Genomic DNA, 27,705 nt, shown 5'->3' on the forward strand with positions numbered 1-27,705 from the left:
AACACAATTCACCGTGCCATCCGCCGTTGCCAGCTAAAACTCTATAGTTCAAAGAAGAAGCCGTATCTAAACATGATCCAGAAGCGCAGACGTCTTCTCTGGGCCAAGGCTCATTTAAAATGGACTGTGGCAAAGTGGAAAACTGTTCTGTGGTCAGACGAATCAAAATTTGAAGTTCTTTATGGAAATCAGGGACACCGTGTCATTCGGACTAAAGAGGAGAAGGACGACCCAAGTTGTTATCAGCGCTCAGTTCAGAAGCCTGCATCTCTGATGGTATGGAGTTGCATTAGTGCGTGTGGCATGGGCAGCTTACACATCTGGAAAGATACCATCAATGCTGAAAGGTATATCCAGGTTCTAGAGCAACATATGCTCCCATCCAGATGACATCTCTTTCAGGGAAGACCTTGCATTTTCCAACATGACAATGCCAAACCACATACTGCATCAATTACAGCATCATGGCTGCATAGAAGAAGGGTCCGGGTACTGAACTGGCCAGCCTGCAGTCCAGATCTTTCACCCATAGAAAACATTTGGCGCATCATAAAATGGAAGATACGACAAAAAAGACCTAAGACAGTTGAGCAACTAGAATCCTACATTAGACAAGAATGGGTTAACATTCCTATCCCTAAACTTGAGCAACTTGTCTCCTCAGTCCCCAGACGTTTACAGACTGTTGTAAAGAGAAAAGGGGATGTCTCACAGTGGTAAACATGGCCTTGTCCCAACTTTTTTGAGATGTGTTGTTGTCATGAAATTTAAAATCACCTAATTTTTCTCTTTAAATGATACATTTTCTCAGTTTAAACATTTGATATGTCATCTATGTTCTATTCTGAATAAAATATGGAATTTTGAAACTTCCACATCATTGCATTCTGTTTTTATTTACAATTTGTACTTTGTCCCAACTTTTTTGGAATCGGGGTTGTAAATGAAGAAAAAGGTGCGGCTTCAGTATCTTAAAAGAATCAAAGACTTGTATCCTGATTAACTGAAATGTTGAGTTGCATAACAGCTTGATGGTTTAGAAGTTGTGTATATATATATATATATATATATATATATATATATATATATATATACACTACCGTTCAAAAGTTTGGAGTCACTTTGAAATGTCCTTATTTTTGAAAGAAAAGCACTGTTCTTTTCAATGAAGATCACTTTAAACTAATCAGAAATCCACTCTATACATTGCTAATGTGGTAAATGACTATTCTAGCTGCAAATGTCTGGTTTTTGGTGCAATATCTCCATAGGTGTATAGAGGCCCATTTCCAGCAACTCTCACTCCAGTGTTCTAATGGTACAATGTGTTTGCTCATTGCCTCAGAAGGCTAATGGATGATTAGAAAACCCTTGTACAATCATGTTAGCACAGCTGAAAACAGTTGAGCTCTTTAGAGAAGCTATAAAACTGACCTTCCTTTGAGCAGATTGAGTTTCTGGAGCATCACATTTGTGGGCTCGATTAAATGCTCAAAATGGCCAGAAAAATGTCTTGACTATATTTTCTAGTCATTTTACAACTTATGGTGGTAAATAAAAGTGTGACTTTTCATGGAAAACACAAAATTGTCTGGGTGACCCCAAACTTTTGAACAGTAGTGTATATATTCATATTCAGGAGAAAATGTTTAAGTTACTTTTCAGTGGGAGGAGCAAGAGGTGCACATTAATGGTGGTGGCAAGGTTTTGTTAAAAAAAAAGTGATGTTCCAGGAACAACAAAGTGATACTGATCCAGGAACATGTCCTACGTAAGAAATCACACTCACCTGTTAGGGATATTTTCTTTCATCAGCCGTCGTGATGCATTTTAATTGACATTTCATTTCTTTGTTTGCATTGACTTGATGCCTTTCAAAAACTCCAAAGCCTTTGTGTTTTGCTGAAGGTACATGCGCCGATTACAATGCTTTGTCTGTAACAGGTGACTGATTTCTAATAACCACCCTCCCCCTTAATCCTCCTAGGCAGTGAGACAAAACACACCAAGTTGTGAGAGACAACAAGGGTGCTCGTCAGATGTGAGCAAGAAACTGAGTATTATTATCAATTGAAAAGTTGCTTCAAGGCATGGCAGTGATGAATCTGTAATTATTGTTTGTGCTCGGAGTTTGATGTGGTCCCTTGATACAGCCATCTGATTTTTCCTGGAGTAATCCAGTGTGAAAAATCACCTGGGTCTGACTTTTTGAACATGCACACCACCATATACGTTTGGATTCATTATTTTTAGCCCACCAATTAGGTGTTAGCTTATTGATTGAGGTTCTAAGGCCTAACCAATAGTATTCAGAGGCCTAGAGGGACAGATGCAGCCTGGAGCTCCCTCTCAGCCATTTTAGTTTTTATTCTGTTTCCATCTGCTGCAAGGCTGCACTGGATCTTAATGATTCTGCTCCATAGACTTATACTTACAATCATTTTTTCCATGCAGCAGAGTCTGGAAATCATTATTTAAAAAAAAAAATCAGCCAAGCAATACTGAGTTTATCCCTCCATTTTGCTCTGAATGTTTTCTATTCAAATGTAGGATTATTTATATTTTTATGTGTGGCATATAAAGCATTGTGCAGTCATATGAAAACCCTATTTCGTTATTTGTTTGACAGAATTTGTACTTTATAAACAGTCTTTAAGGCATCTGCTTATACAGTTTTGAATATATGAATATCTCTGCTGGCTTTTTTTTTTTTCCAGCTGACATGGCACAGTCAGAAGTTCGACACGTGTCTGAAACTAGTTCGTCTGCACTCTCATTATTCTCCCCTACTGCGGTCCCACTGTTGGACTCTGCATCTCATTACTGCCTGCCAAACACACCAAGCATCTAAAGGTGTTCATCATTCCCCCCCTCCCTCCAAAGGCTCAGAGACGCCACGGCTCGCTGTCACTCACCCGACATGAAAGGACAGCTGTCTCCAAAGACACAAAGCTGCGATGAATAACAAACCAGCATCGCTTTTGAAAATTTAAACTGAGTCTGGGCAGAGAGAGAGAGACAGAGTGAGAGAGAGAGAGAGAGAGAGAGAGAGAGAGAGAGAAGCCAGGTCTTCGCATTGTTGTCAATATGTATTAACCCACCTTCAGTGGATGCATTGGAAGGGAAAGCAATCTGCATTAAATATGCCTGCCCTTCAAAGTGTCCCTTCTGAAATGGTCAGATTGCTACTGCCCTATCTCAAGACCCTGCCTGCTCAGCAGAAAGGTCATGTGATAAACACCATTCTTTTAATCCAGGAGGATGGGTGCATTGGTATCTGAGCCTGTTTGCATATTAAGAGCTCATTTCTGAATCATGCAAACAGTGAAGAATTTTCTTTACTTCATATTGTTAAACAATCTATGATCTAATTACATCTCAAGAAAAGCCTTGGACCAAAAACCACTTACTAGCTACATTTGCCATTTAGAAACTGTACACAGAGTTTCCGAGTGAATGTTTACTTTAACTCAAGTCAAGCCCAAAACAAATCATTTAAACCATGTTCACATTTAAAAAAAAAAAAGATTTTGACTGCACCCATTCAGTAGGAGACAGGACTGCAGCATGCCTCCCATCCCCAGGTGCTCCCTCCTGCCTTCTGCTTTCTCTGTGGGGAATTTTAGCAGGAAGCGGGAGTCATCACTCTGCCGGTGTCATTAACCATGCTGAGGCTGATCAAGGCACTTTGTTCTTCAGACAAATCCAGTGTCATCACCACATTCACAGCCAAAGGATGTTCGGCTTCCCTAACAGAAAGAGCAGTAGTCACTTGCAATCACCAGCAATCATATCAATTGTCTGTGCGGCCTTTTGTGGATAATAATGCATCATTATGCTCTATTTATACCTCAGAGCCGCACTTTATGGAGAGGAAAGCAGGCAGCTGGCAGCTTTAAGAAGCTACTATGAGCAGACAAGTCTGCGAGCATGAGCACTCCAACACCCACCCACCCACCCCCGTTAAGAAACTAGATCTGCTTTTGAAGTTTGTCTTCATAATTAGCTTTAATTGTGTGGCTGAGTAGTTTTGAATGGGCAGATTCCCACACTGCATTAATATTTCATAATCAGTTACTGTTCAGAAGAGTGTCAGCTTTAATTCCATCACCGACTGCATTTTTTAGTTTTTAATTTCTACCATTCGAGCTCTTTAGCGGTGTCAGAGAGAGAGGCAGCGAGGTCGTTTTGTCTCAGCCGCAAATTCTGAGCCGAAGCACCTATAATAGCCCTTAGTCGTGACACTACTCCCAGGGTTCCTTGTTCCTGTCCATTGATGTCAAATAATGATGTGAAGCTAGTTAGTGTAACTGTCTTCTTTTCCATTGGTTCCGTCTGAAGTCCAACTCAGCCATCATTTAAGATGGTAACCTTTGACCTTTTTGTGCCTTCTCTGCTCATGCCTCTTAACGTTTGTTTCTGGCTGTTTTGATTTCTCTCTCCAGAGTTTCTTCGAAGGGCAGGCTGCACCCTGGGACTCTGCAAAGAAAGATGAGAACAGGATGAAGAACCGTTACGGAAACATCATTGCATGTATGTAATGATGAGCTTAATTAATTTGTTCTCACTATCAGCATGTTTCTGTGATACAGAGCGTACCTCACTGGGCCTCCTGTTATGTGTAATTGTTTTTTTGATTACATTTCCATCCTTTTAACAGTTCTTCCATGAAATCGAGTCGTACATGAGCTGATAGCCGACGAGACATTTAGCGCCGAGTCGACTATAAGCCATGTATGACTAGATTGAGTGGAATAACCGTTTTATTCTATGCACATGATTTTGAGAAACAGAGCATCTCATCTCATCTCATTATCTCTAGCCACTTTATCCTGTCCTACAGGGTCGCAGGCAAGCTGGAGCCTATCCCAGCTGACTACGGGCGAAAAGCGGGGTACACCCTGGACAAGTCACCAGGTCATCACAGGGCTGACACAGAGACACAGACAACCATTCACACTCACATTCACACCTACGGTCAATTTAGAGTCTCCAGTTAACCTAACCTGCATGTCTTTGGACTGTGGGGGAAACCGGAGCACCCGGAGGAAACCCACGCGGACACGGGGAGAACATGCAAACTCCACACAGAAAGGCCCTCGCCGGCCACGGGGCTCGAACCCGGACCTTCTTGCTGTGAGGCGACAGCGCTAACCACTACACCACCGTGCCGCCCCAGAAACAGAGCATTTTTAGTTATATTTTTTGCAAACCCGATAAATAAAAACTTTATACAAAATGTCCGACAAAATCATTTCCGCATAGAATGTCAACAAAACCGGCAAAGTGACTGTAGCAATTTGTGAAAAATACTATAATAATAATTCTTAAAAAATAAAAAAAGATATGTTCTTACCATCAAATATTTTCATTCCATATTTTGTTGCGGCGGCACGGTGGTGTAGTGGTTAGCGCTGTCGCCTCACAGCAAGAAGGTCCTGGGTTCGAGCCCCGGGGCCGGCGAGGGCCTTTCTGTGTGGAGTTTGCATGTTCTCCCCGTGTCCGCGTGGGTTTCCTCCGGGTGCTCCGGTTTCCCCCACAGTCCAAAGACATGCAGGTTAGGTTAACTGGTGACTCTAAATTGACCGTAGGTGTGAATGTGAGTGTGAATGGTTGTCTGTGTCTATGTGTCAGCCCTGTGATGACCTGGCGACTTGTCCAGGGTGTACCCTGCCTTTCGCCCGTAGTCAGCTGGGATAGGCTCCAGCTTGCCTGCGACCCTGTAGAAGGATAAAGCGGCTAGAGATAATGAGAGATGAGATGAGATATTTTGTTGCTTTTTTCGTACTTTTTTTGGGGGGGGGGTTCGAGTAGAGTTTTTATTTCGTCCTCAGTTGGTTCAGCAATGTGCTCCATTTTGTTTTTCTCTACTCACGGTATATGAGCTGATAGCCTAGTAGTAGAGTAGCCAAACAGAGCGCATGACTGCTCATATCCAGTGAATGTGGATAAAATAAATCGTGGATATTCTCACTCAAAATGATATGTGCATACATTACATTACATTACATTACATGGCATTTAGCAGACGCTGTTATCCAGAGCGACGCCTGTTCATACACATACAGATCCATATAAAGTGGAAGAATTATCAGGATGTTGTTCAAGATGAGACCTTTGGTGCAACAGTCTATCCTTTTGTCTCTTCACCGGAGTTCTTTATCAGTCACCTTTCCCACTTCTGCTGCACTCATTATAAACTGTTTCTCCCTCTGAGAGGAAACAGCTCGCTCAGTTTGGCTCCACAGTTCCTGTTTCTGGCTAATGAGACACCAGCCAATCCCGGGCGAACATGAGCCCTAGGCCATGTTAGACCTGGTAGAGAGAACACTCCCAAAGGACTGGCAGAGTTGCAAAGTGGAAATCCTTCACAACAACTTAGTATCTCCTGTACAAATAAGAAGGAAAAGCTGCAGAACATGTACTGGATTCAGTTAGTTATATTAGCAGCTAACAGAGCGACAGATGCTCATTTCATATTGTTATGTGTTATTATCTGCTGATGTAAAGTGGTAATGCCATTGTAAATTTTGTGAGATTTCATTAGGGCTGCATACTTCTGAAACAACCATTCATCTCTAACTCTGAAGGGATAATATAACATTTACAATCGTATCTCCTAGATTTATAAATGCACACTAAACTACTGCTTGAAACCTTTCACTTTTCCAAGTTTATATCCAACATTAATAAGTCATGATGTAAGTATTAATTTCTTACAATCTTTCCTTCTCTTCTTTTTTTCCCAGATGACCACTCCCGTGTCCGACTGCAGGCTATAGAAGGGGAGCAAAGTTCAGATTACATTAATGCAAATTATATTGATGTAAGTATGGACCCTTGCCAAGGCTTACACACAGAGGTCACTGTGTATGGTCGTTGTGTTTGTATAGATGTGATTCCCTACAGTCTAATAGAAGTGGTTAAGGATTACATTCTCACCCCTTCCATATGCCTCCCACTACTCAAAGAAAAACATCATTGATCCACTCAGTGTTGACAGATTTAGTATAGATTTTCTAGCCCAGACATAAAGCCTATTATTACTTGAGATCTTAGCTTGACCAGTTAAGAGAATAGTAAATTAGGCTAGTTGGTAGAAAGCAAGTACAAGTTTCTCACTGCTGTGGAGGGAGTGTTGTGGATCTGATGGATATGAAGGGGATGAAGATAAGCTTTTTGCATACATTAGTGATGTAGTTCTTAAGGCTGAGATTAGTCCAAAATGCAACCTGAGCTCAAGAGAAATTCATACTCATTTGAATAAATGAGGGTGGTGTGGATTATTTGTGGTTGATTGTTTGATTTCATATGAATGAAAAGTAGCTCGTAATACTGACACTAATCTTGCCCATGACCTTTAACCTTCACAACTTTTCATGCAATTTGAATCATGCAAATTTGCAAAAGTGTGATCGTTTTGCAAAAATGACTTCTGCATTCTTGACATAGGGTGAAAAACATAAAAACATGTTTTAAAAAATGCAGCCAGCTAAGGTTTTATGCAAAGACAGAAAGCTTTAGATTAGATTAGATTAGATTAGATTAGATTAGATTAGATTAGATTCACTTTATTCATCCCACATCGGGGAAATTCACATGTTACAGTAGCAAGAAAATGTCAAACAGATAACAAATAAAACTGAAATAAAAATTAGACAAACGAAGGATTAAATACAGAGGGCTATTTGCATTATCTACCGTGAAAAAGTATAGAAAAATTGCCTTATTGAGAGGCTTGGAAAAATTGCACATTACAGGTAGACTCTGTATATATACACACACACATATATATAATGACAATCTGCTTTGAATGTTTGCGTAGAAGTATGTAAAAGTGGAAAACACCGGGGAGAGTGGGAGCAGTTTGTGGACAAAATGATCTGTAATTGTTTTTGACTTAAGACTTTACGTTTAGCATTGTTTGTTTAATCACAGAATATTTGTCCTATTTTCTCCAACGATATTTTATTCTGTTTCAGCATTTCACATTTCACAGGCTTTTAGGGTTAGTGTATGTCAGTAACATATGGATGTATGCCGCTGCAAAAGCCCCAAACTTTTTGCATAATGGTACATTCTGTCAAAGTGCTGTCTTATACGACAACTGACATGAGCCAGCCTAGGAAACAGAGCATCAAGGCAGTTGTCTTCTATTTTAGGTACGGTCATGGTTTTAGCACTTGGAGACAAAGTGATTGCTAAACATGACTAAACATCCCAGTATATCTTTTTTTCTCTGCTTCAGTATAAAGAACCTCTGTTGTATCTTTGCTCCCATCAAACCAGCACTGTCTAATGAAGTCGGTCACATGTGGAGTAGCATAGTCCATTGTCCTGACGCTTTCCAGTGGGCTTTGTTTGAAACTAATTTCACTGACAGAGCAAAGCGGTTACACTTCAAAGGAAGTTGGTTTGAATAATGGAGGTATGCTGTAGTCTCACGGTTTCTCCTGGCTGCTCTCAGCATCCAATCTCATTGGAGGAGCACAGTGATCTGGAGTGACTTTGACTTTAAATGTTTAGTGAAATGTTGTTGATCACTGGCTTTTTTTTGGGGGGGGGGGGGGGGGGTCGGTGTCTCAAAGGATTAAAAAAATTATCATTGCCACCTGTCCGTGCTTGTCTGTTAGTGTATTGAGTTATCTCCCTATTGGACCCAACCCCCTGAAAAATTTCTTTCTCATGTTTACACTTCCAGCTGGAGCTGTCCACAAAGTAAATGTTATTTTCACCTTCTGTCAGCCACCCACTTCGGATCAACATGCCCTACCAGCCCCTACACATCCTGACGCCTCCTCTTCTCCCACTCTCTTTTCCATCTCTATTTCCCCTCTTTAACATGCCTATTCACTTGTCATTAGGACACTTTACGCTTGCCTTCAAACAGATCCGTGGATGCTCGAAGCAGATGGAACAAGCTCTTCACACGCTGAATTATTTACCTGGCCAGCTTTTAGCACACGCCGCAATACGGTCAAGACACTTAGCATTTCAAAGAACGATTAGTGAAAGCATGTCTCGTTGTCAGACACCATTATTATATTGTGCATGCTCAAAGGAGCGATATGTGAAGGAGGTTTAATCTTGCATGCCTGCTCTATTCCAGTTCTTAAAAGTGTTTTTTTTTCATGCTTTACTGCATTTATTGTGCCATTTCAGCCACACTGACAATGTGCAGTTTTGTTTAGTGCAAGAAACAAAGCAATAATGACTCAATGTAGATAGGATACAGAGCCAAGTTAATAGGTGTTAAACTGTGTGGTATTGATGGTGAATGTGTGAAACATCTATGTTACCTGTCACCTGAGCGTCTCCTCAACTTACCTAGAGTGAGGACAAGACTTTTCTCTTGATTTCAAATTCAAGATGTATAGCAGCAACGAAACAGTCTAGTTGAACAACATGTAGTAATTCAAATTGATTATTTTAGGGCTTGTTAATACTGTATAGAGGAGTCTTAAGAAGAAGCCATTATTTGTCATCTATAAATTACACATTGTTAGGAAGCTGGGGTCAGAGTGCAGGATTAGCCATGATACAGCACCCCTGGATCACAGAGGGTTAAGGGCCTTGCTCAAGGGCCCAACAGTGGCAGCTTGGTAGTACTGGGGCTTGAACCTCCAACCTTCTGATCAGTAACCCAAAGCCTTAACCTTTGAGCATGACTACCCCGAAGTTGCACCATTGCAAAATTGTAGCCAGTCACAACCTTTGAAAGCATCTTCTTGTTCTTCTTTATCTGTCATGTATACAATATGGTAAAGCTTGTTAGGAAACTGCGGTCAGAGCACAGGGTCTGCCATGACATAACACCAGTGGAGCTGAGACAGTTAATGGCCTTGCTCAAGGCCCCAACATTGGCAGCGTGGGCTTGAACCCTTAACAGACTGAACTAGCAATGCTCTAACAATAAAAGGAAAAAAAACAAAACACTAATCTCTGGCAGTCGTAGGGACATAAAAAGCCTGTCGAGTCATTTCATTCTACAAGATTCTGATACTTGTGGCCAGCTTAGTGGAAATGATATGGTCAGTGGGCTGAGTGTCTGAGCCTGAACATCTGAAGGAAAAGCCATTCAAATTGAAAGTAACTTTTTGACAGTTTTCAAAATGTTTCAGATTCTTTTTATTATTTTCTTTTATTTGATTATATTTGCTGTTCATTTAATACCATGGTAGAGAATTTTTAGAGGCATTTTTGTTGTATTTCTTGAAATCCTTTTTACATCTCGAAAACAATGAATAAGCCAAATGTTCTGATAATAAAAAGAAAAAAAATATGTCATCTATGGTAATTCCAGGACTGTAAAAAAGCCCGTCCAGTCATTTAATTTGGTCCAAATGTGAGTATGCTGCAACCCTGCTATAACGACCTCCTTGAGGGACGTCCAGGTAGTTCATTATACCGAAAACTTCGTAATACTGAAATAGACCCATGTGTCACACCAAACACTCATGTTATATGCAAAATTTTAGGCACATTTTCCTTATCATGATTTTCTCCTTTTGAGTCACTATCGCAGTCTATTGACTGAGTTAGAGGATCATGAATGGAGGCGATGATTTCTTCGTCTGTTATAGAAATGATGGAGGTTACTGGCGTATCGTTGTCAATGTCCACCCACTGACTCACTATGATTTCTAAATCTTCATCATTCAGTTTATTCATGTGTTCCAAATCACCAGTGATGTCATTGGGCTGGGCAGGGGGTATAAAAACACCACAGGTGTGCTTTCACTTGGTGTTAAGTTTAGCAGTATCAGCAGTTATTTCATCCTTTTATCAATTCTTTGATCACCATTCTCGATAATTGTTAGTGATCGACACCTAAGTGAGGCTCATTAAGCCTTTGTTTTATCGCATTAATTGTTAACTAGACTATGGACTTGATTACTTATTGTTTGTCTCTGGTGGGAAGAAGAGTGCCTGACTCAGTGTCATGTAAGCATGGAGAATGACGGATGTAATTGCAGGAAGAGTGTTTATATACAAACAGGCAGGCAAACAGTTAAAACATGTAAGACAAAAGGAGGATCGTGAAACGGGCAATGGTCAAGCGAGGCACAAACAGAATGGCAGAGGCAAAGATGAAAGGCAGAGTCCAAATACACAAAACAAAGTCAAAACCAGGAAGACAATACATAGATACAAGGCTTGGTAATGTGAGACACTAGGTACAGCACGTATACTTCGCCAAGTCTGTGTGTTTAGAGAGTCATAATAAGCACGTGCTGTGATTGTGCTCTAACCTGGAACAGGTGCATAGTACTGTAATTAGTCTTCATAACACTGCACACACTGAGCACCAACGTGCATGGACATGAGTGATTTTTTTTTTTTGAAGACTCCGACTCGTTGTCACTAAAGGTGGGGGACACAAACTTAGTCTGTTATATCCTCCTGAGAACCAACCCATAGACTTGTGTCCTCTGTAGTTGACATTTGTTTTAAGTGCACACCCTCTTACTCTTTCAAGCTATTCACTTGAATCCTGGTGTCTTGTAAAGAGTACATTTTGGGCTTTCCAATGATATATCATGTGACTAGGAGGGTTGCTGGGAAATTCCTAGTAAGGAAATCACAACAAAAGAGAAATTGAGAGACACATTTTTTTTTCTTGGTTCTTGGATACGTGAACGTTCGTAGTAAAAGATTTCATTATAGTGAGGTTGCAGTGTACTAACAATAGCCATATTTACTGTGTACATTTATTATGATAATGTTGGGGGTTTTCAGCAGTAATCAGGCCATGTGTTTTGGAGGGACGGCTGCAGGAAGGGGGTAGGATTTTTTGGCTGGATACTTTCAAAATCTAGCATACTCTTGCTGGTTTCTCCAAAATTACCTACTCTAGCATTAAGCAACGTTGACTGCTCTACTGTAAAAACTCAAAAAACTTACATGAAGGTAAACTGTAGTTTTTTTTCCTGGTGTTGTAGTTCCTCTTTGTTTATTAAATAGTAGAAACACAACCAATTTAAGTTGCTTGATATGGCCCCATCACTCAATATTTGTCCAATGTAAATCGGATTTTAGGTTTGTTTGTTTGTTTTTTTTAAAAATACTTTTATATCTTGTAAAGCGCATAAGAATATTTTTATAAATTATGCGCTCTATAAATTTAATAAATTCATTCAATTCATTCAATCATACTAGACCAAAATGCTAGGTCACTATAAATATGTTTCATGGCAGCATACACAATGATAAAGAAGTCATCAGTGTTGTAGTCGAGTCACTAAACCTTGAGTCCGAGTCCAGTCTCGAGTCCCCAGTGTTCAAGTCCAAGTCATTAAAGAAACTTTCAAGTTGAGTCAGAGTCGAGTCCACTATTGACCTGAGCCCATGTTTACATTAGACCGTATCAGCGGATCATCAGATTAGCGTTTTTAAAACGATTAGTGTGCACACAGCAACACCAATACACGATTTGCGTGCACACAGCAACACCAATACACGGATACGCTCGGCTCCGCAGGCATCCTGCACTCCAAATCACTCCGCCCTGAACAGCGAGTGCCCTCTGGAGGGTGCGCACTCCGGCCTTGCGCAGCTCACAGAGCACGCGAGTGAAGTGCACAAGCAGTGATTCGGGACTGAGCCGCTGTGTGTGTGATCCCAGCGCATATCACTTACCACTTGCAAGTGGAAGGATGGCAAGCCTAAAGACAATCATAACTACACAGTGGGCAGTATTTGCATCAGTATTTGCAGTATTTTCATACTTTTATACTCTTTAATGAAAGGTGATACAAGGCGGAAGTCCGCGCCGTTTTTCAGCAGTCGCGTCACATGACCAACGCCAGCGAATCAGGAAGGTGGATGTCACAGTGACGTTGTCCAATGACGACGCCAGCTAGAGCTCAGCACAGCGTATCCGCGTATCTCAATGTTTACACAGCACCGGAGCTGACACGATCTGGATTGAATACGTGGACCCTGGCGGATTCCCGTTTCCCGGCGTTTCCAGGCGGTTTAATGTAAACGGACAGTGCATCCGCGAAGAAAACGAGACAGATACGGTCTAATGTAAACTTGGCCTGAGTCGAGTCCGAGAACATGACTCCAACCGCACCATTTGACGGTGGCTGTTGCTGCCTTTTTGTGAAACCGTCTCTGCTGCTGTGTTGGACTAACGTGACTGCCTGACTGCCCCATTTTAGTTAATAGGCTACAGATAAAAAGCTTGTTCATCGCTCAGCAAGCCCTGCCCATTATCAACAGGGCAAATAACATGAGGGAGAGTTAACACTAGTTAGTTCATTGCTTAGCAAGCCCAGCTATCAACAGAGCAATGAACATAGCGTGTCACTTCCTTCTCTGGGTGGAGTCTTGCCAAATGACGATTGAAGTTCGAGGTTGTCCCTGTCGTCTCCTCGATAGTTCTTCTACATATGGAACACATAGCAGTGCAATTTTTTCCCACTGCACGAAAAGTCTGTATAAGCAAAGCGGACAATCCTAGGAGCTTCTCTCCAGGCATTTTAGCGCCATTAACGTTAGTTTAGTCCTGAACATGACGTATGAACAGGTGAATGTGCCTTCTCTTGCACAAAATTAGTATAAAAATTAATGTAGATATAAATATCTTATACCAGATTATTATGGCATGTTGCAAAAAATAAAGAAAAAATCCGAGTCCTCGTCTCCAATTTATGAGTCCAAATGCAGTTAATGCACGAGTCCGAGTCCAAGTCTGAGTCATCAGTGCTCAAGTCCAAGTCAAGTCACGAGTCCTTAAAATTAGGGCACGAGTCGGACTCGAGTACTACAAGCCTGGAAGTCATTAAAAAAAGCAGGGAACACTAATGCTGAACAAGGAGCTGTCTCCTGTACTCTGTCAGTCCCTTTATTCCAGCTCTGAACATTAATTACAGACAAACTGCATTAAATATGGTGCAGATAAGAATATAAGAACAAGACAATGATAACAATGGAGGCTGTGAAGTAGTGGAAATAACAGCTTTTCCCCCTTAACATTTAGTTTCTGCACACTGAGCCCTTTCTGAGACACACCATGCTCGACAAATGAAATGAGGGGATTAGCTTAATCCCACAGAGATTGAGCCTATTCCATAATATATTTCCACAATCTATATCAAACCCATTATAGCAATAGTAAACAGCAGTGTGTGTGTGTGTGTTCGTTCATTCATTCATAACAGAATGTGTCATTACTTAAAGACTATGATTGTTTTAAAGACCAGTTTTATTTTTTTTTAAGAAATGCAAGATTTTATTATTGAAGAACAACTCAACTGCAGTTTGCATTTTCCAGTAGTAATTTAAATTACGATTTTGTTTTGCTTGTTTCCTCCTCAGTGCATTGCAGAGAATTAGAAACAACTGGAAAGATTGTCTTTATTATTTCTTTATTATTTTATTTGTTATTATTTATCTTTTATTTCCTAATCTGTGAGAACAAGAAAACTTTCCAAGTACAAGGAAAAATTCTTGTAAAGTTCTGGAAGCTTGAAGCAAATTGATTGTAAAATTATGAAGCTGTACCATACTTTAATTCTATAACTTTAATTTCTCACTTTTTTTTAATTACAGGGATACCATCGACCAAATCACTACATAGCTACCCAAGGTAAGAATATAAATTCCTTTATCTTATCTTATCCTATCCTGTCTAAACAACCCTCAGATGTATAGTGTAATTCTTCGATGGTTCCATCTCAGACTTTGCTATATATTTATGCACACTCACATACACACTCAGACTCATTGAGCCATCTTGTGCTGAAGCAGCGTCTTGGAACAATTAATCAGCCTTAGTGTTGGCAGAGGCAGTGGAGTGGGATGGCTGTTAAAGGATGTGGGTAATAAATAAATGGATTAGTCAGTACGTACTTGCGCACTCTGTTGCTCAGTTAATCTGGTGGTCAGTGCCCGCTCTCCCAGCAGCCCCTAGAGGCAGTGCTTGATTGATAGTTAATTGTTGTGAGCTTCTCGGAGGCCGTGTTTTTCCCGCGTGCTGGCGGCTGGTGGAGGTGCTACAGTGACGGGAAACGGCACCGAATGCAATCACTTCTCCTAATAGACTCACGAGCTGGTATAGTGGAACTGGGAGTTGTATAATTACCTGTTTATTGGAGTGTAGCCTGTCCTGTCCACAGAGACATCTCCATGTCTAAATGGCCTCTTAAGTTCTCTCTGTGCTTTTCCTCACCCTTCTGCGCTTTCTTCTGACTTCATTTCCAAGCTGATCCCCAGCCAGCAAAGTGTGGCGTATGGAGTTGCATCTGTATCAGCATTTGTATATGACAAAACAGCATTTATCAGAAGAGGTCTTAAAGGTTTTTAGTAACATAATTGTAATATAGATTATGAATGTATGTCTGGGCATTTTTGACCTTTCCTTGAAGTTAGAGAATTGTTTGGAAATGCAAAGATGTGAAAAACCCAGTATACTAAAAAATGTGCTGTGAACTAGGTAAATATCCAGCCACTAATGACATTCTTTGTATTCAATGTGGGCAGATTTCAAAAGAAAGGCTTTTTATGGTGGGAAAAAAGTTAAAAAGCTCAGAAGTTTTTGAGATCAAAGACACATTTTCGTCAGGCTTTTTGAAGCTTGACAGCACATCCTCCCTTTTTCCCAACTATACATTCACTCAAAAGAAGCTTAATTGTGTCCATTATTTCTCCCAGTTTCTTCAACTCACAATCGCTTTGGAACATCAAAGATTATCAGACTATATCATAGCTGTAATAATGAGTAAAGGCTTTGCTGAGTAGGTTGTTAAGTATAGAATACATAAATAGTGTCACAAGAAAAGAATAAAACACAACAGGATGTATTGTTATCGGAGAAAATCAATGATGGTGTGATGTGATGTGATGGGGTAGTTACTGGGTGGCACGGTGGTGTAAGTGGTTAGCACGGTCGACTCACAGCAAGAAGGTTCCGGGTTCTGAGCCCAGCAGCCGGCGAGGGCCTTTCTGTGTGGAGTTTGCATGTTCTCCCCGTGTCCACGTGGGTTTCCTCCGGGTGCTCCGGTTTCCCCCACAGTCCAAAGACATGCGGTTAGGTTAATATGGGACGGCCTTGGGTTGAGGTGCCCTTGAGCGAGGCACCTAACTCCCGACTGCTCCCCGGGTGCTGTTAGCATGGCTGCCCACTGCTCTGGGTATGTGCGTGTGCTCACTGCTCATGTGTGTGTTCACTGCTTCAGATGGGTTAAATGCAGAGAGGAATTTCACAAGTCTGTGATGAATAAAGTTGTGCTTCTTCTACCCAGAAGTTTGCTATTTGATAGGTCAGAGATTTATCCGTCTCTTCCTCTTGCCCCAACCCCGGAGCGATTACCATCTCGCAGATCGGTCCCCCCGTGTCACCCAGAGCCGCTCTGGGGTGAATCGCGAAGAAAGACAGGAACCCCATAAGTTCACAATCTTTATTCACAAGTCCCCAAAGACGAAAGAGTACAGAGGGCTTTTATATGTCTGTGTGTGTGTGTGTGTGTGTGTGTGTGTGTGTGTGTGTGTGTGTGTGTGTGAGTGAGTGTGACATCACTGCAGCTGTGTGTGTGTGTGAAGACCTTGGCAATGATATGCAATAATAAGATGTACAGCCTGTTCTTAAGATAGAACACAAAATATTTGATGCACAGCCTGTTCTTATGATATGATATAATAGCAATGTTCAGACAGATATCAAAGGCCATTTCTTATCAATAATAAGCAGAATGTTCCACATAAGATTAAACACAAAATATTTGCACATGTCAGTCTTGGTTAAACTGAGATCAAGAATAAATCCTTACAATTAAGAATAAATCCTTACAATTAAGAATAAATCCTTTACAATTACATCCCAAAGTGTTTTATTCCTATTATACCACAGCAATGAGCCATTTTTTTAATTAAAGAATGACACTTTTTGTGGAATGTCCATGAAAGTAATTGGCTTCTCTTGTCACTTACATTATAGCAGCTATAGCTCCCTCATCAGCCTCTCTCTCTCTCTCTCTCTCTCGTGAAGTTAATAAGACAGAAAACATAGCTTCACATGTTACTGAAAAACCACAGAGCTCATTCATCTCATCTCATTATCTCTAGCCGCTTTATCCTTCTACAGGGTCGCAGGCAAGCTGGAGCCTATCCCAGCTGACTACAGGCGAAAGGCGGGGTACATCCTGGACAAGTCGCCAGGTCATCACAGGGCTGACACATAGACACAGACAACCATTCACACTCACATTCACACCTACGGTCAATTTAGAGTCACCAGTTAACCTAACCTGCATGTCTTTGGACTGTGGGGGAAACCGGAGCACCCGGAGGAAACCCACACGGACACGGGGAGAACATGCAAACTCCACACAGAAAAGCCCTTGCCAGCCCCGGGGCTCGAACCCAGGACCTTCTTGCTGTGAGGCGACAGCGCTAACCACTACACCACCGTGCCGCCACCACAGAGCTCTCTGCCCTGAAAACATTACATTTACCTTTGACTGTTGCAAAGTGCTGACACTGGAGACTCCTTCCATAAATGTTAAATCAGTGTCTCCTCACAGAAAATGTACCCATAATCAACCAAAGCACATTTTAATCAGTTTACATGGAATGTCCACCATGCAATCCCTCTACAGGTTGTGACTATAGAAATGATAATATATTATAAAGAAAGCTATCATCAGGGATGCTGTTCAAGAAATTTTCTTCTGACCAAGAATTTAGTATTCAACAGCACTCATTCAACAGGTAGAATAGATTTCAGTGTACACGCCAAAGCTGATATTGTGTCTCACATGACCCACTCAGAGAGCTTAATTGCATCATCTGAGCCAATCACATACAGTATTTGGTGACATACACTAATTACGTTCAGGCAGACTGAGAAACGAAAGTATTCTTAGTATGTCCGCCAACAATTTAATCCCATGGTGTGAAATTCCTTGATAAAAATGGGAGATTTTTGCACACTGTCTCGGAAGCCTTGTTGAGAGGAACTCACTGGGCTGCTCCATGCGAGACATTGTTCCTGTGGTGACAGGGCAGCTGTCTGACAGGCCATCATACTCTCTGCTGTAGTGCTTCCGTTCCTGTAAGCTCGAGGAACTTTCCCAGTCTAATTGGGGAAGGCTGACTTCACTTATAGGTGAACAGGACTTTTTTAGTGTGTCGGCAAATTAGAGCAGTATTTGTCAGTTTGTACCTGCTGTTTCTGGCTAAAATACTCAACCTGCACCCCTCCAGTGCTTTCCAAGTGTCAGACTCTGTCAGTGATCATGACTTCTGAGGATCGTATAAAGATTTTATATATATATATATATATATATATATATATATATATATATATATATATATATATATTTAGGTCCATAAATATTTGGACAGAGACAACATTTTTCTAATTTTGGTTCTGTATATTACCACAATGAATTTTGAACAAAACAATTCAGATGCAGTTGAAGTTCAGACTTTCAGCTTTAATTCAGTGGGTTGAACAAAATGATTGCATACAAATGTGAGGAACTAAAGCATTTTTTAAACACAATCCCTTCATTTCAGGGGTTCAAAAGTAATTAGACAAATTAAATAATTGTAAATAAAATGTTCATTTCTAGGCGGCACGGTGATGTAGTGGTTAGTGCTGTCGCCTCACAGCAAGAAGGTCCTGGGTTCAAGCCCCGTGGCCGGCGAGGGCCTTTCTGTGTGGAGTTTGCATGTTCTCCCCGTATCCGCGTGGGTTTCCTCCGGGTGCTCCGGTTTCCCCCACAGTCCAAAGACATGCAGGTTAGGTTAACTGGTGACTCTAAATTGACCGTAGGTGTGAATGTGAGTGTGAATGGTTGTCTGTGTCTATGTGTCAGCCCTGTGATGACCTGGTGACTTGTCCAGGGTGTACCCCGCCTTTCGCCCATAGTCAGCTGGGATAGGCTCCAGCTTGCCTGCGATCCCGTAGAACAGGATAAAGTGGCTAGAGATAATGATGAGATGTTCATTTCTAATACTTGGTTGAAAACCCTTTGTTGGCAATGACTGCCTGAAGTCTTGAACTCATGGACATCACCAGACGCTGTGTTTCCTCCTTTTTAATGCTCTGCCAGGCCTTTACTGCAGCGGTTTTCAGTTGCTGTTTGTTTGTGGGCCTTTCTGTCTGAAGTTTAGTCTTTAACAAGTGAAATGCATGCTCAATTGGGTTGAGATCAGGTGCCTGACTTGGCCATTCAAGAATATTCCACTTCTTTGCTTTAATAAACTGCTGGGTTGCTTTGGCTTTATGTTTTGGGTCATTGTCCATCTGTATTATGAAATGCCAACCAATCAGTTTGGCTGCATTTGACTGGATTTGAGCACACAGTATGTCTCTGAATACCTCAGAATTCATCCGGCTGCTTCTGTCCTGTGTCACATCATCAATAAACACTAGTGACCCAGTGCCACTGGCAGCCATGCATGCCCAAGCCATCACACTGCCTCCACCATGTTTTACAGATGATGTGGTATGCTTTGGATCATGAGCTGTACCACACCTTTGCCATACTTTTTTCTTTCCATCATTCTGGTAGAGGTTGATCTTGGTTTCATCTGTCCAAAGAATGTTCTTCCAGAACTGTGCTGGCTTTTTTTAGATGTTTTTTAGCAAAGTCCAATCAAGCCTTTTTATTCTTGAGGCTTATGAGTGGCTTGCACCGTGCAGTGAACCCTCTGTATTTACTTTCATGCAGTCTTCTCTTTATGGTAGATTTGGATATTGATACACCTACTTCCTGGAGAGTGTTGTTCACTTGGTTGGCTGTTGTGAAGGGGTTTCTCTTCACCATGGAAATTATTCTGCGATCATCCACCACTGTTGTCGTCTGTGGGCGTCCAGGTCTTTTTGCATTGATGAGTTCACCAGTGCTTGCTTTCTTTCTCAGGATGTACCAAACTGTAGATTTTGCCACTCCTAATATTGTAGCAATTTCTCGGATGGGTTTTTTCTGTTTTCGCAGCTTAAGGATGGCTTGTTTCACCTGCATGGAGAGCTCCTTTGACCGCATGTTTTCTTCACAGCAAAATCTTCCAAATGCAAGCACCACACCTCAAATCAACTCCAGGCCTTTTATCTGCTTAATTGAGAATGACATAACGAAGGAATTGCCCACACCTGCCCATGAAATAGCCTTTGAGTCAATTGTCCAATTATTTTTGGTCCCTTTAAAAACAGGGTGGCACATGTTAAGGAGCTGAAACTCCTAAACCCTTCATCCAATTTGAATGTGGATACCCTCAAATGAAAGCTGAAAGTCTGGACTTTATGTCCATGTCCATTATATAACTATAACCTGAATATGTTTCAGTAAACAGGTAAAAAAAGAAAATTTGTGTCAGTGTTGTGTGTGTATATATATATATATATATATATGTGTATATATATACACACACACACACACACACAGCGGTGCTTGAAAGTTTGTGAACCCTTTAGAATTTTCTATATTTCTGCATAAATATGACCTAAAACATCATCAGATTTTCAAAAAGTAGATAAAGAGTTAAACAAATGAGAAAAAATATTATACTTGGTCATTTATTTATTGAGGAAAATGTTCCAATATTGCATATCTGTGAGTGGCAAAAGTATGTGAACCTCTAGGATTAGCAGTTAATTTGAAGGTGAAATTAGAGTCAGGTGTTTTCAATCAGTGGGATGACACTCAGGTGTGAGTGGGCACTCTGTTTTATTTAAAGAACAGGGATCTATCAAAGTCTGATCTTCACAACACATGTTTGTGGTAGTGTATCATGGCACGAACAAAGGAGATTTCTGAGGACCTCAGAAAAAGTGTTGTTGATGCTCATCAGGCTGGAAAAGGTTACAAAACCATCTCTAAAGAGTTTGGACTCCACCAATCCACAGTCAGACAGATTGTGGACAAATGGAGGAAATTCAAGACCATTGTTACCCTCCCCAGGGGTGGTCGACCAACAAAGATCACTTCAAGAGCAAGGCGTGTAATAGTCGGCAAGGTCACAAAGGACCCCAGGGTAACTTCTAAGCAACTGAAGGCCTCTCTCACATTGGCTAATGTTAATGTTCATGAATCCACCATCAGGAGAACACTGAACAACAATGGTGTGCATGGCAGAGTTGCAAGGAGAAAGCCACTGCTCTCCAAAAAGAACATTGCTGCTTGTCTGCAGTTTGCTAAAGATCATGTGGACAAGCCAGAAGGCTATTGGAAAAATATTTTGTGGACGGATGAGAACAAAATAGAAATTTTTGGTTTAAATGAGAAGTGTTATGTTTGGAGAAAGGAAAACACTGCATTCCAGCATAAGAACCATATCCCATCTATGAAACATGGTGGTGGTAGTATCATGGTTTGGGCCTGTTTTGCTGCATCTAGGCTAGGACGGCTTGTCATCATTGATGGAACAATAAATTCTGAATTATACTGTTCCAGCGAATTCTAAAGGGAAATGTCAGGATGTCTGTCCATGAACTGAATCTCAAGAGAAGGTGGGCCATGCAGCAAGACAATGATCCTAAGCACACAAGTTGTTCTACCAAAGAATGGTTAAAGAAGAATAAAGTTAATGTTTTGGAATGGGCAAGTCAAAGTCCTGACCTTAATCCAATGGAAATGTTGTGGAAGGACCTGAAGCGAGCAGTTCATGTGAGGAAACCCACTAACATCCCAGAGTTGAAGCTGTTCTGTATGGAGGAATGGGCTAAAATTCCTCCAAGCCGGTGTGCAGGACTGATCAACAGTTATCGCAAACGTTTAGTTGCAGTTATTGCTGCACAAGAGGGTCACACCAGATACTGAAAGCAAAGGTTCACATACTTTTGCCACTCACAGATATGTAATATTGGATCATTTTCCGCAATAAATAAATGACTAAGTATAATATGTTTTGTCTCATTTGTTTAACTGGGTTCTCACATATTCACACATATATATATATATATATATATATATATATATATATATATATATATATATATATATATATATATATATATGTGTGTGTCTGTGTGTAGCCCTTTTTACACAGATATTCCACAATACTGGTGTAAAGAAGGCACCTCAGTATTCTGGCTTTAGTAATTTACGTTGAACCAAATAAAGCCACACCAGTGTGTGTGTTTTACATTGCGAGGTGGCATTCCGCAACCAGAGGCATGATGCGACACAACAGAGCATCGACGTCTAGTGTGACATATCTAAGCGTCAGAAATATGAATACCCCAATCATACCAGCACTGCTTTAAAAACAACGGCGGGTGAACTGAGTGTTGAGGTGCTTTTGTAAGTCATACACATTTATCATTCTTTAAACACATGCAAAGTTACTGAGCATCATATGCAACATGTAATCACTTCCATTAAATAATTCACGTTTTGGGAAATACCAACCCCAATATATATATATATATATATATATATATATATATATATATATATATATATATATATATGTTTGTGTCCTTTAGAGCACAAACTGAGCCGGCTTTTCAGGGTGAAAAAAGTGTAAGAGAAAACTATGCGAGAGAGCAAGAGAGAGAGAGAGAAAATCAGAGTGAAAGGTAATGAGGAAGAGAGGAGTGGAGAGAATTGTGCAAACAATATGTTTGTGGATCAGAAATATGTTGAAGGAGAAAGTGAAAACATAAGAAGGGATTTGAGGCAGAAAGGCACACAGACCTTAGACGCTGTAGACAGAGACAACTGAATTCACGCTGGTCTCAGAAAGTAGAATGTCAAGGTCAAAAACTTCACACCCCTGTCCCACCGTTCCAGATGTCCCTTTTACATAGATGTCGATTCCGGCTCTGTTACTACTAATCATTCCGGCTCGGAGACGGAACAGCACAGACCCCACATTCCGCATTCGGACATTTTATACAGAACGGCAGGCAGAATAAAGACAGAAGATTTCCGCCTTGAACCGGCTGTGGAAAAGGGGTCTGTGTTTGCAATTTCACTGTCTCCTGATGTCCTTTGTAAATATACAGAAATTCTACATGCAGCACACGTGAATGAGCAATCTAAAAATAATTAAACACAGTATGTAATGACGTATAATATATTCTGCAATTAAGGAGTGAAATCAGAAATAAACCTGACCTCTTGCTGTAAGTACATGTTACAAACAACATCAGACAAGTCCAATAATGAGAAAAACTCTGGTACAAGTAGTAATTTCGACTGCTTTCAGAGCAAGCCAATGGTTTGGTAATGCAGATGTTTTTTTTTTTGTGTGGATTTGAATATGTCAAATCTCTTTTCCTTCATTTTTTTTTTCTGGTGGATGTAATTTACTTTGGCTTGGAGGTAAAGCATCAGCAGTGGAGAAAGCGCACCCAGATTTGCATGAGCTAATTAGCTCGTCAAAAGTCATTTTGTAATGCGGCTGTTGATTAAAAACAATGCTAATTAGAATTAATTAACTGTGTGATTTTAATTCCTTGCACTGCGTCCTTATTGCTGAATGTTGATCCATTAAGGTGTTTTGGAGCTTAATGGAAATGTAGACACACAAGACACACAAAATACATTCATTTGCATGTATCTAGGTGTACTGATACACTATATGCCCATTTCAAGTCCTCTTGCTCCAAACGATGTGCTGTAGTTTTATCACCCCACTCCTGTGAAGGACGGCCCCATGAGGACAGTTGAGGGTTATACCTGTTAAAACTGTTAATATTATAGTCAGGCTGTCTGTTGTTGCCCAAATGAGGATGGGTTCCCTTTTGAGTCTGGTTTCTTCCTCATGTCGTCTGAGGGAGTTTTTCCTTGCCACCGTCGCCACAGGCTTGCTCATTGGGGATAGATTAGGGATAAAATTAGCTCATGTTTTAAGTCGTTCAAATTCTGTAAAGCCGCTTTGCGACAATGTTTATTGTTAAATGCGCTGTACAAATAAACTTGATTTGATTTTGAAACTTGATCTGTAGGTCACATGGTATATGTAGATACAGAAATGTCTGTTTTTTTATTTATGTATGCATTATCAGTGTATTATATGTTTCGTTCACATCTGTTTTTTTCTCTCTCTCTCTCTCTCTCTCTCTCTCTCCTGTCTCGCATTCTCGGTTTCAGGACCCATGCAAGAAACCGTCTACGACTTCTGGAGAATGGTGTGGCAAGAGAACACAGCAACCATCGTCATGGTGACTAACCTGGTGGAAGTTGGCAGGGTAAGTTAATCTGTAACCTGCAGCGCTTTACAGTATATCTCCCAACTTATTGCTTTAAAGCTGTAAAATGATAAATTGTCTCAAGAAAATGTAATATTCATGATTTTATATAATCCTGAGCAACATTTTAGCCACTATTGAGCCAAATCCATAAAGAAAATTGAGAATGCTGTACCCTGTTATAAGCATTTGTGCTTTAGAAATTGAACAGCATAACAACATACTGTTCACATCACCCGATGTGTGTGTTTTTACTGATGACAAATGGAAGTATCCGTGTACGTTATTTACCAGCTACAGAGCACGAGACACAAAACTGTCCACCTGTAGACCGTTGAAGATCCCAAGGGACCTAAGAATGTTTACACTCTGCCATAGTTAAAATTTGAGTGCATTTCTCAAATTTTCTGCCACTCTTCACTGGCTTCACATCTGGTCCCTTGCTTCTGTTGTTTAAAATACTGTGCTTAATATCCCAGCAGACTGTTACATTCTTTATCAAGCCTAACTGAGTAGCCATCCATCTCGGCAGTAGCGAATCACGTCTCTCCCTTTTCATCATTGCCACCATCTGCTGTGTCTCATTGCTGATGAACTCTGGGATTTGGGCTCAGCCCTCTCCGTGTCCTCCATATTCACACCAAGCTGCTTCTCAGCTGGACAGTTTCTTTGTACTCCTTCAAAAGCACAAACACCTCCTGCGTCCCTAAAAGAGAAGCAATAATATTTATTCACCTCTTGAATGAGCTGCTTCTCCACCCACAAGCATATACACATACTTAACACAGTTTAGTCCTCTCCAGAGCTACTGAAGGCTGATATGTTTAATCTACTGCATGTCGTATTAGTGTTTAGGGGCACTTTGTTAGGAGCTACATTGTGAAAGTCATTTAACTGTGCTAGGTAGGGAATAAAACACAACAGTGTATGCTGTTATAGGAAAATAATCAATGATGGTGCGGTGTGATATCTGTTGATTGTTTTTCAATACCAGCATGCCCTGAAGTGTGTTATTCCTCTAAAACCACTGGTATTTGCCCACAGAAATAAATACATTTTAATTGAATTAATAAATGATACATCGTATGATGTTCATCAATTTATAGTTCTGTTTTATAAAATGACAATGAAACAAGTTAGTTCCTGTTATCACTTGCAGCATAGCAGTCCTTTTTTCTCTCTTTTAAAATGAATAAAATGAAAAATGTAGGCAAAGGCTATTACGTAAACTTAATCAATGCCTTCTGGCCAATCAGAATCAAGTATTCAACAGTGTTGTGATATAATTAAATAATATTGGCTGGCATTGAGTGGTATATCAGATATATTCCTTTCAGCTAGCATGATATTGAGCAAGGGTGGTGCAGTTGGTTAGCGCTGTCGCCTCACAGTAAGAAGGTCCTGGGTTCGAGTCCAGCAGCTGTGGGTTTCCTCCGGGTGCTCTGGTTTCCCCCACAGTCCAAAGACATGCAGGTTAGGTTAATTAGTGGCTCTAAATTGACCATAGGTGTGAATGGTTGTTTGTCTCTGTACCAGCCCCATACATGTCAACCTTTGGTCAATCAAACCTGTATAACCAAAATCCATATAAGATGCAAATTAAAATAATTTACCTAAAATTTGAATGATAATTAACAATGATATATCCCAGTTACTTTTTATTCAATATTAATAACAATAAACCTTCAGAATGAATACAAAGCTCCAGTGATTGACAAAAACACAAAGTGTTATCAGCATAGTTACGAAGGAAATACTTCGTTGTTTGGAGACAGGTTTCACCGAGCGGCTATTATGCACGAGACTTCATATTAGCCACAAAGTCAGGAAAATCTGTTTGTAAAATTACGTTATAATGACCAAATACAATGAAAAGTATTTTTCCAGTCTCACCTGTGAAAGGTAATCCCATGTGATCTCGTTTGGACGGTAAACCTGTTGGTACAGTTAAACGCAGCACATGAATGAGGCATCTTTATTCTCGGCTACTGTCTAGACGCTATACCAGAGACGGTTGAAGAATCTCCACTTTGCCACATCCAATATGGCGGCGAGGATGACGTATGATTCTACGCAGAAGGCGGTGTCTATGTTTATATGTCTATGACTTCACGGTTGACGGGATTCTCGCAATGCGGTGTGCGCATGATCAAAAGTGGAACGAAGTCTCGCTACCACAAGATAACATGCGATTTCATAAGACTCTTTACTGGCTGTCTGTGGTGTACAGTATGTTTGTAAATGTTATACACTCTTTTATCATCGTGGGAATTGATTATAGCTCTAAATAAATATTGAAGTTTTTTTAAAGAATCCGTATAACTTTATTTATACGCCCGTATACTACGTTTATTGAATCAAATCCGTATAAAATACGGACATTCCGTATAGGTTGACATGTATGCAGCCCTGTGGTAACCTGGTGACTTCAAACCAAATGAACAGAATGCGTGTTTTTATTCCATGGAAAAAGTGTCCTGTATGTATAATAATAGAGCATAATGCATCTGCTCATGCTTTCACCTTAGCCTGCTCATGTTCTCAGTGGCCATACCATGCTAGACCTTGTCTTAAACTGCATTACATGCAGATTGCTGATTAAATTTGAGGATTATTAACCATGGAAATGTCAGCATTAGGGTACTTAGTCTAGGTAATTTTTGGATTGTTAGCAAAGCTTTATCCTACATTGCACAGTTAGCCACAGCATCTAGCCATCCTTGGTTTATACCTAATGCTTTAATCCAGGATATTGGTTTCCTTATGTCCATCCCTCATTTATCTGCGTTAGCATATCTGTTGGCTGCTAAAGGAGCTGAAATCCACTGTGAGACTGAAATATGGTGATATCATTGTGCTTTAGGATGCCCATGGCAAGTGGAGGACTAATCCCTAACATTCCCAGTGGAAATCTGTGGCTTGGAACTAATGGGATTTCTAAAACCCCATCTCAATATCTGACAAGAACAAAAGGGGTCTCTGCTGGTTCGGCACAGCATCGCATTTAACTCATTAATAAGTTATTAAAGTGCAAACGGAATGATAATGCTGTTGAAATCAGAGTGAATTTTAGTTAGCCACTTATAAATAGTAGACCAGTTAGACCTAATTACTTCACTCATGAGGAAAAATCCTGTACGTCTGAGAGATGTTATATATGTGAGGGTTTGTTCTAAAGACCTTTGGTTCTCATGTAGAACTGTACAGAGGTTGAAAGACATTCAGCATGAACAAGCTCAAATTGTGGTGAATTATCTGACAAATATGAGCATGAATCGTAACCAAAACAATGCTTCCTGGTTTCAAAGCTTCTCCAACCATAATCTCATTTTTGGCAGTTAGAGAAGTGCAGATAGCATCTCACTACCGGTGTTTTTCTGACAAGATCCGTCAGGCGGAACTAGCATGACTACGACTGTTTCCAAACACCCATTAAACCGTAATTATTTCACCAATTAGCCCAGTCTTAATAAGGCCATAAAGTAGGAAAATGTAGTAAAGAAGATGGAGGGGTAGAAAAATGATAATGGTGTCAGAGGCAAATAAAGAAGAAA

General features: G+C 40.5%; 1 protein-coding gene across 10 annotated transcripts in view; it reads left to right on the plus strand.

The window, feature by feature from the left end:
• Positions 1–27,705, plus strand: part of LOC132887067 (receptor-type tyrosine-protein phosphatase mu-like) — a 521,363-nt gene that overhangs the window by 470,691 nt on the left and 22,967 nt on the right. For all 10 annotated transcript variants that reach the window (XM_060922408.1, XM_060922409.1, XM_060922413.1 and 7 more), the window contains 4 exons: positions 4,446–4,533; positions 6,750–6,826; positions 14,560–14,596; positions 24,054–24,151. In XM_060922408.1, the coding sequence (XP_060778391.1) occupies positions 4,446–4,533; positions 6,750–6,826; positions 14,560–14,596; positions 24,054–24,151 (300 nt within the window). The remainder of the gene's footprint in view (positions 1–4,445; positions 4,534–6,749; positions 6,827–14,559; positions 14,597–24,053; positions 24,152–27,705) is intronic.

Source organism: Neoarius graeffei, chromosome 5 (assembly GCF_027579695.1).
Source record: "Neoarius graeffei isolate fNeoGra1 chromosome 5, fNeoGra1.pri, whole genome shotgun sequence".
Taxonomy (NCBI): Eukaryota; Metazoa; Chordata; class Actinopteri; order Siluriformes; family Ariidae; genus Neoarius; species Neoarius graeffei.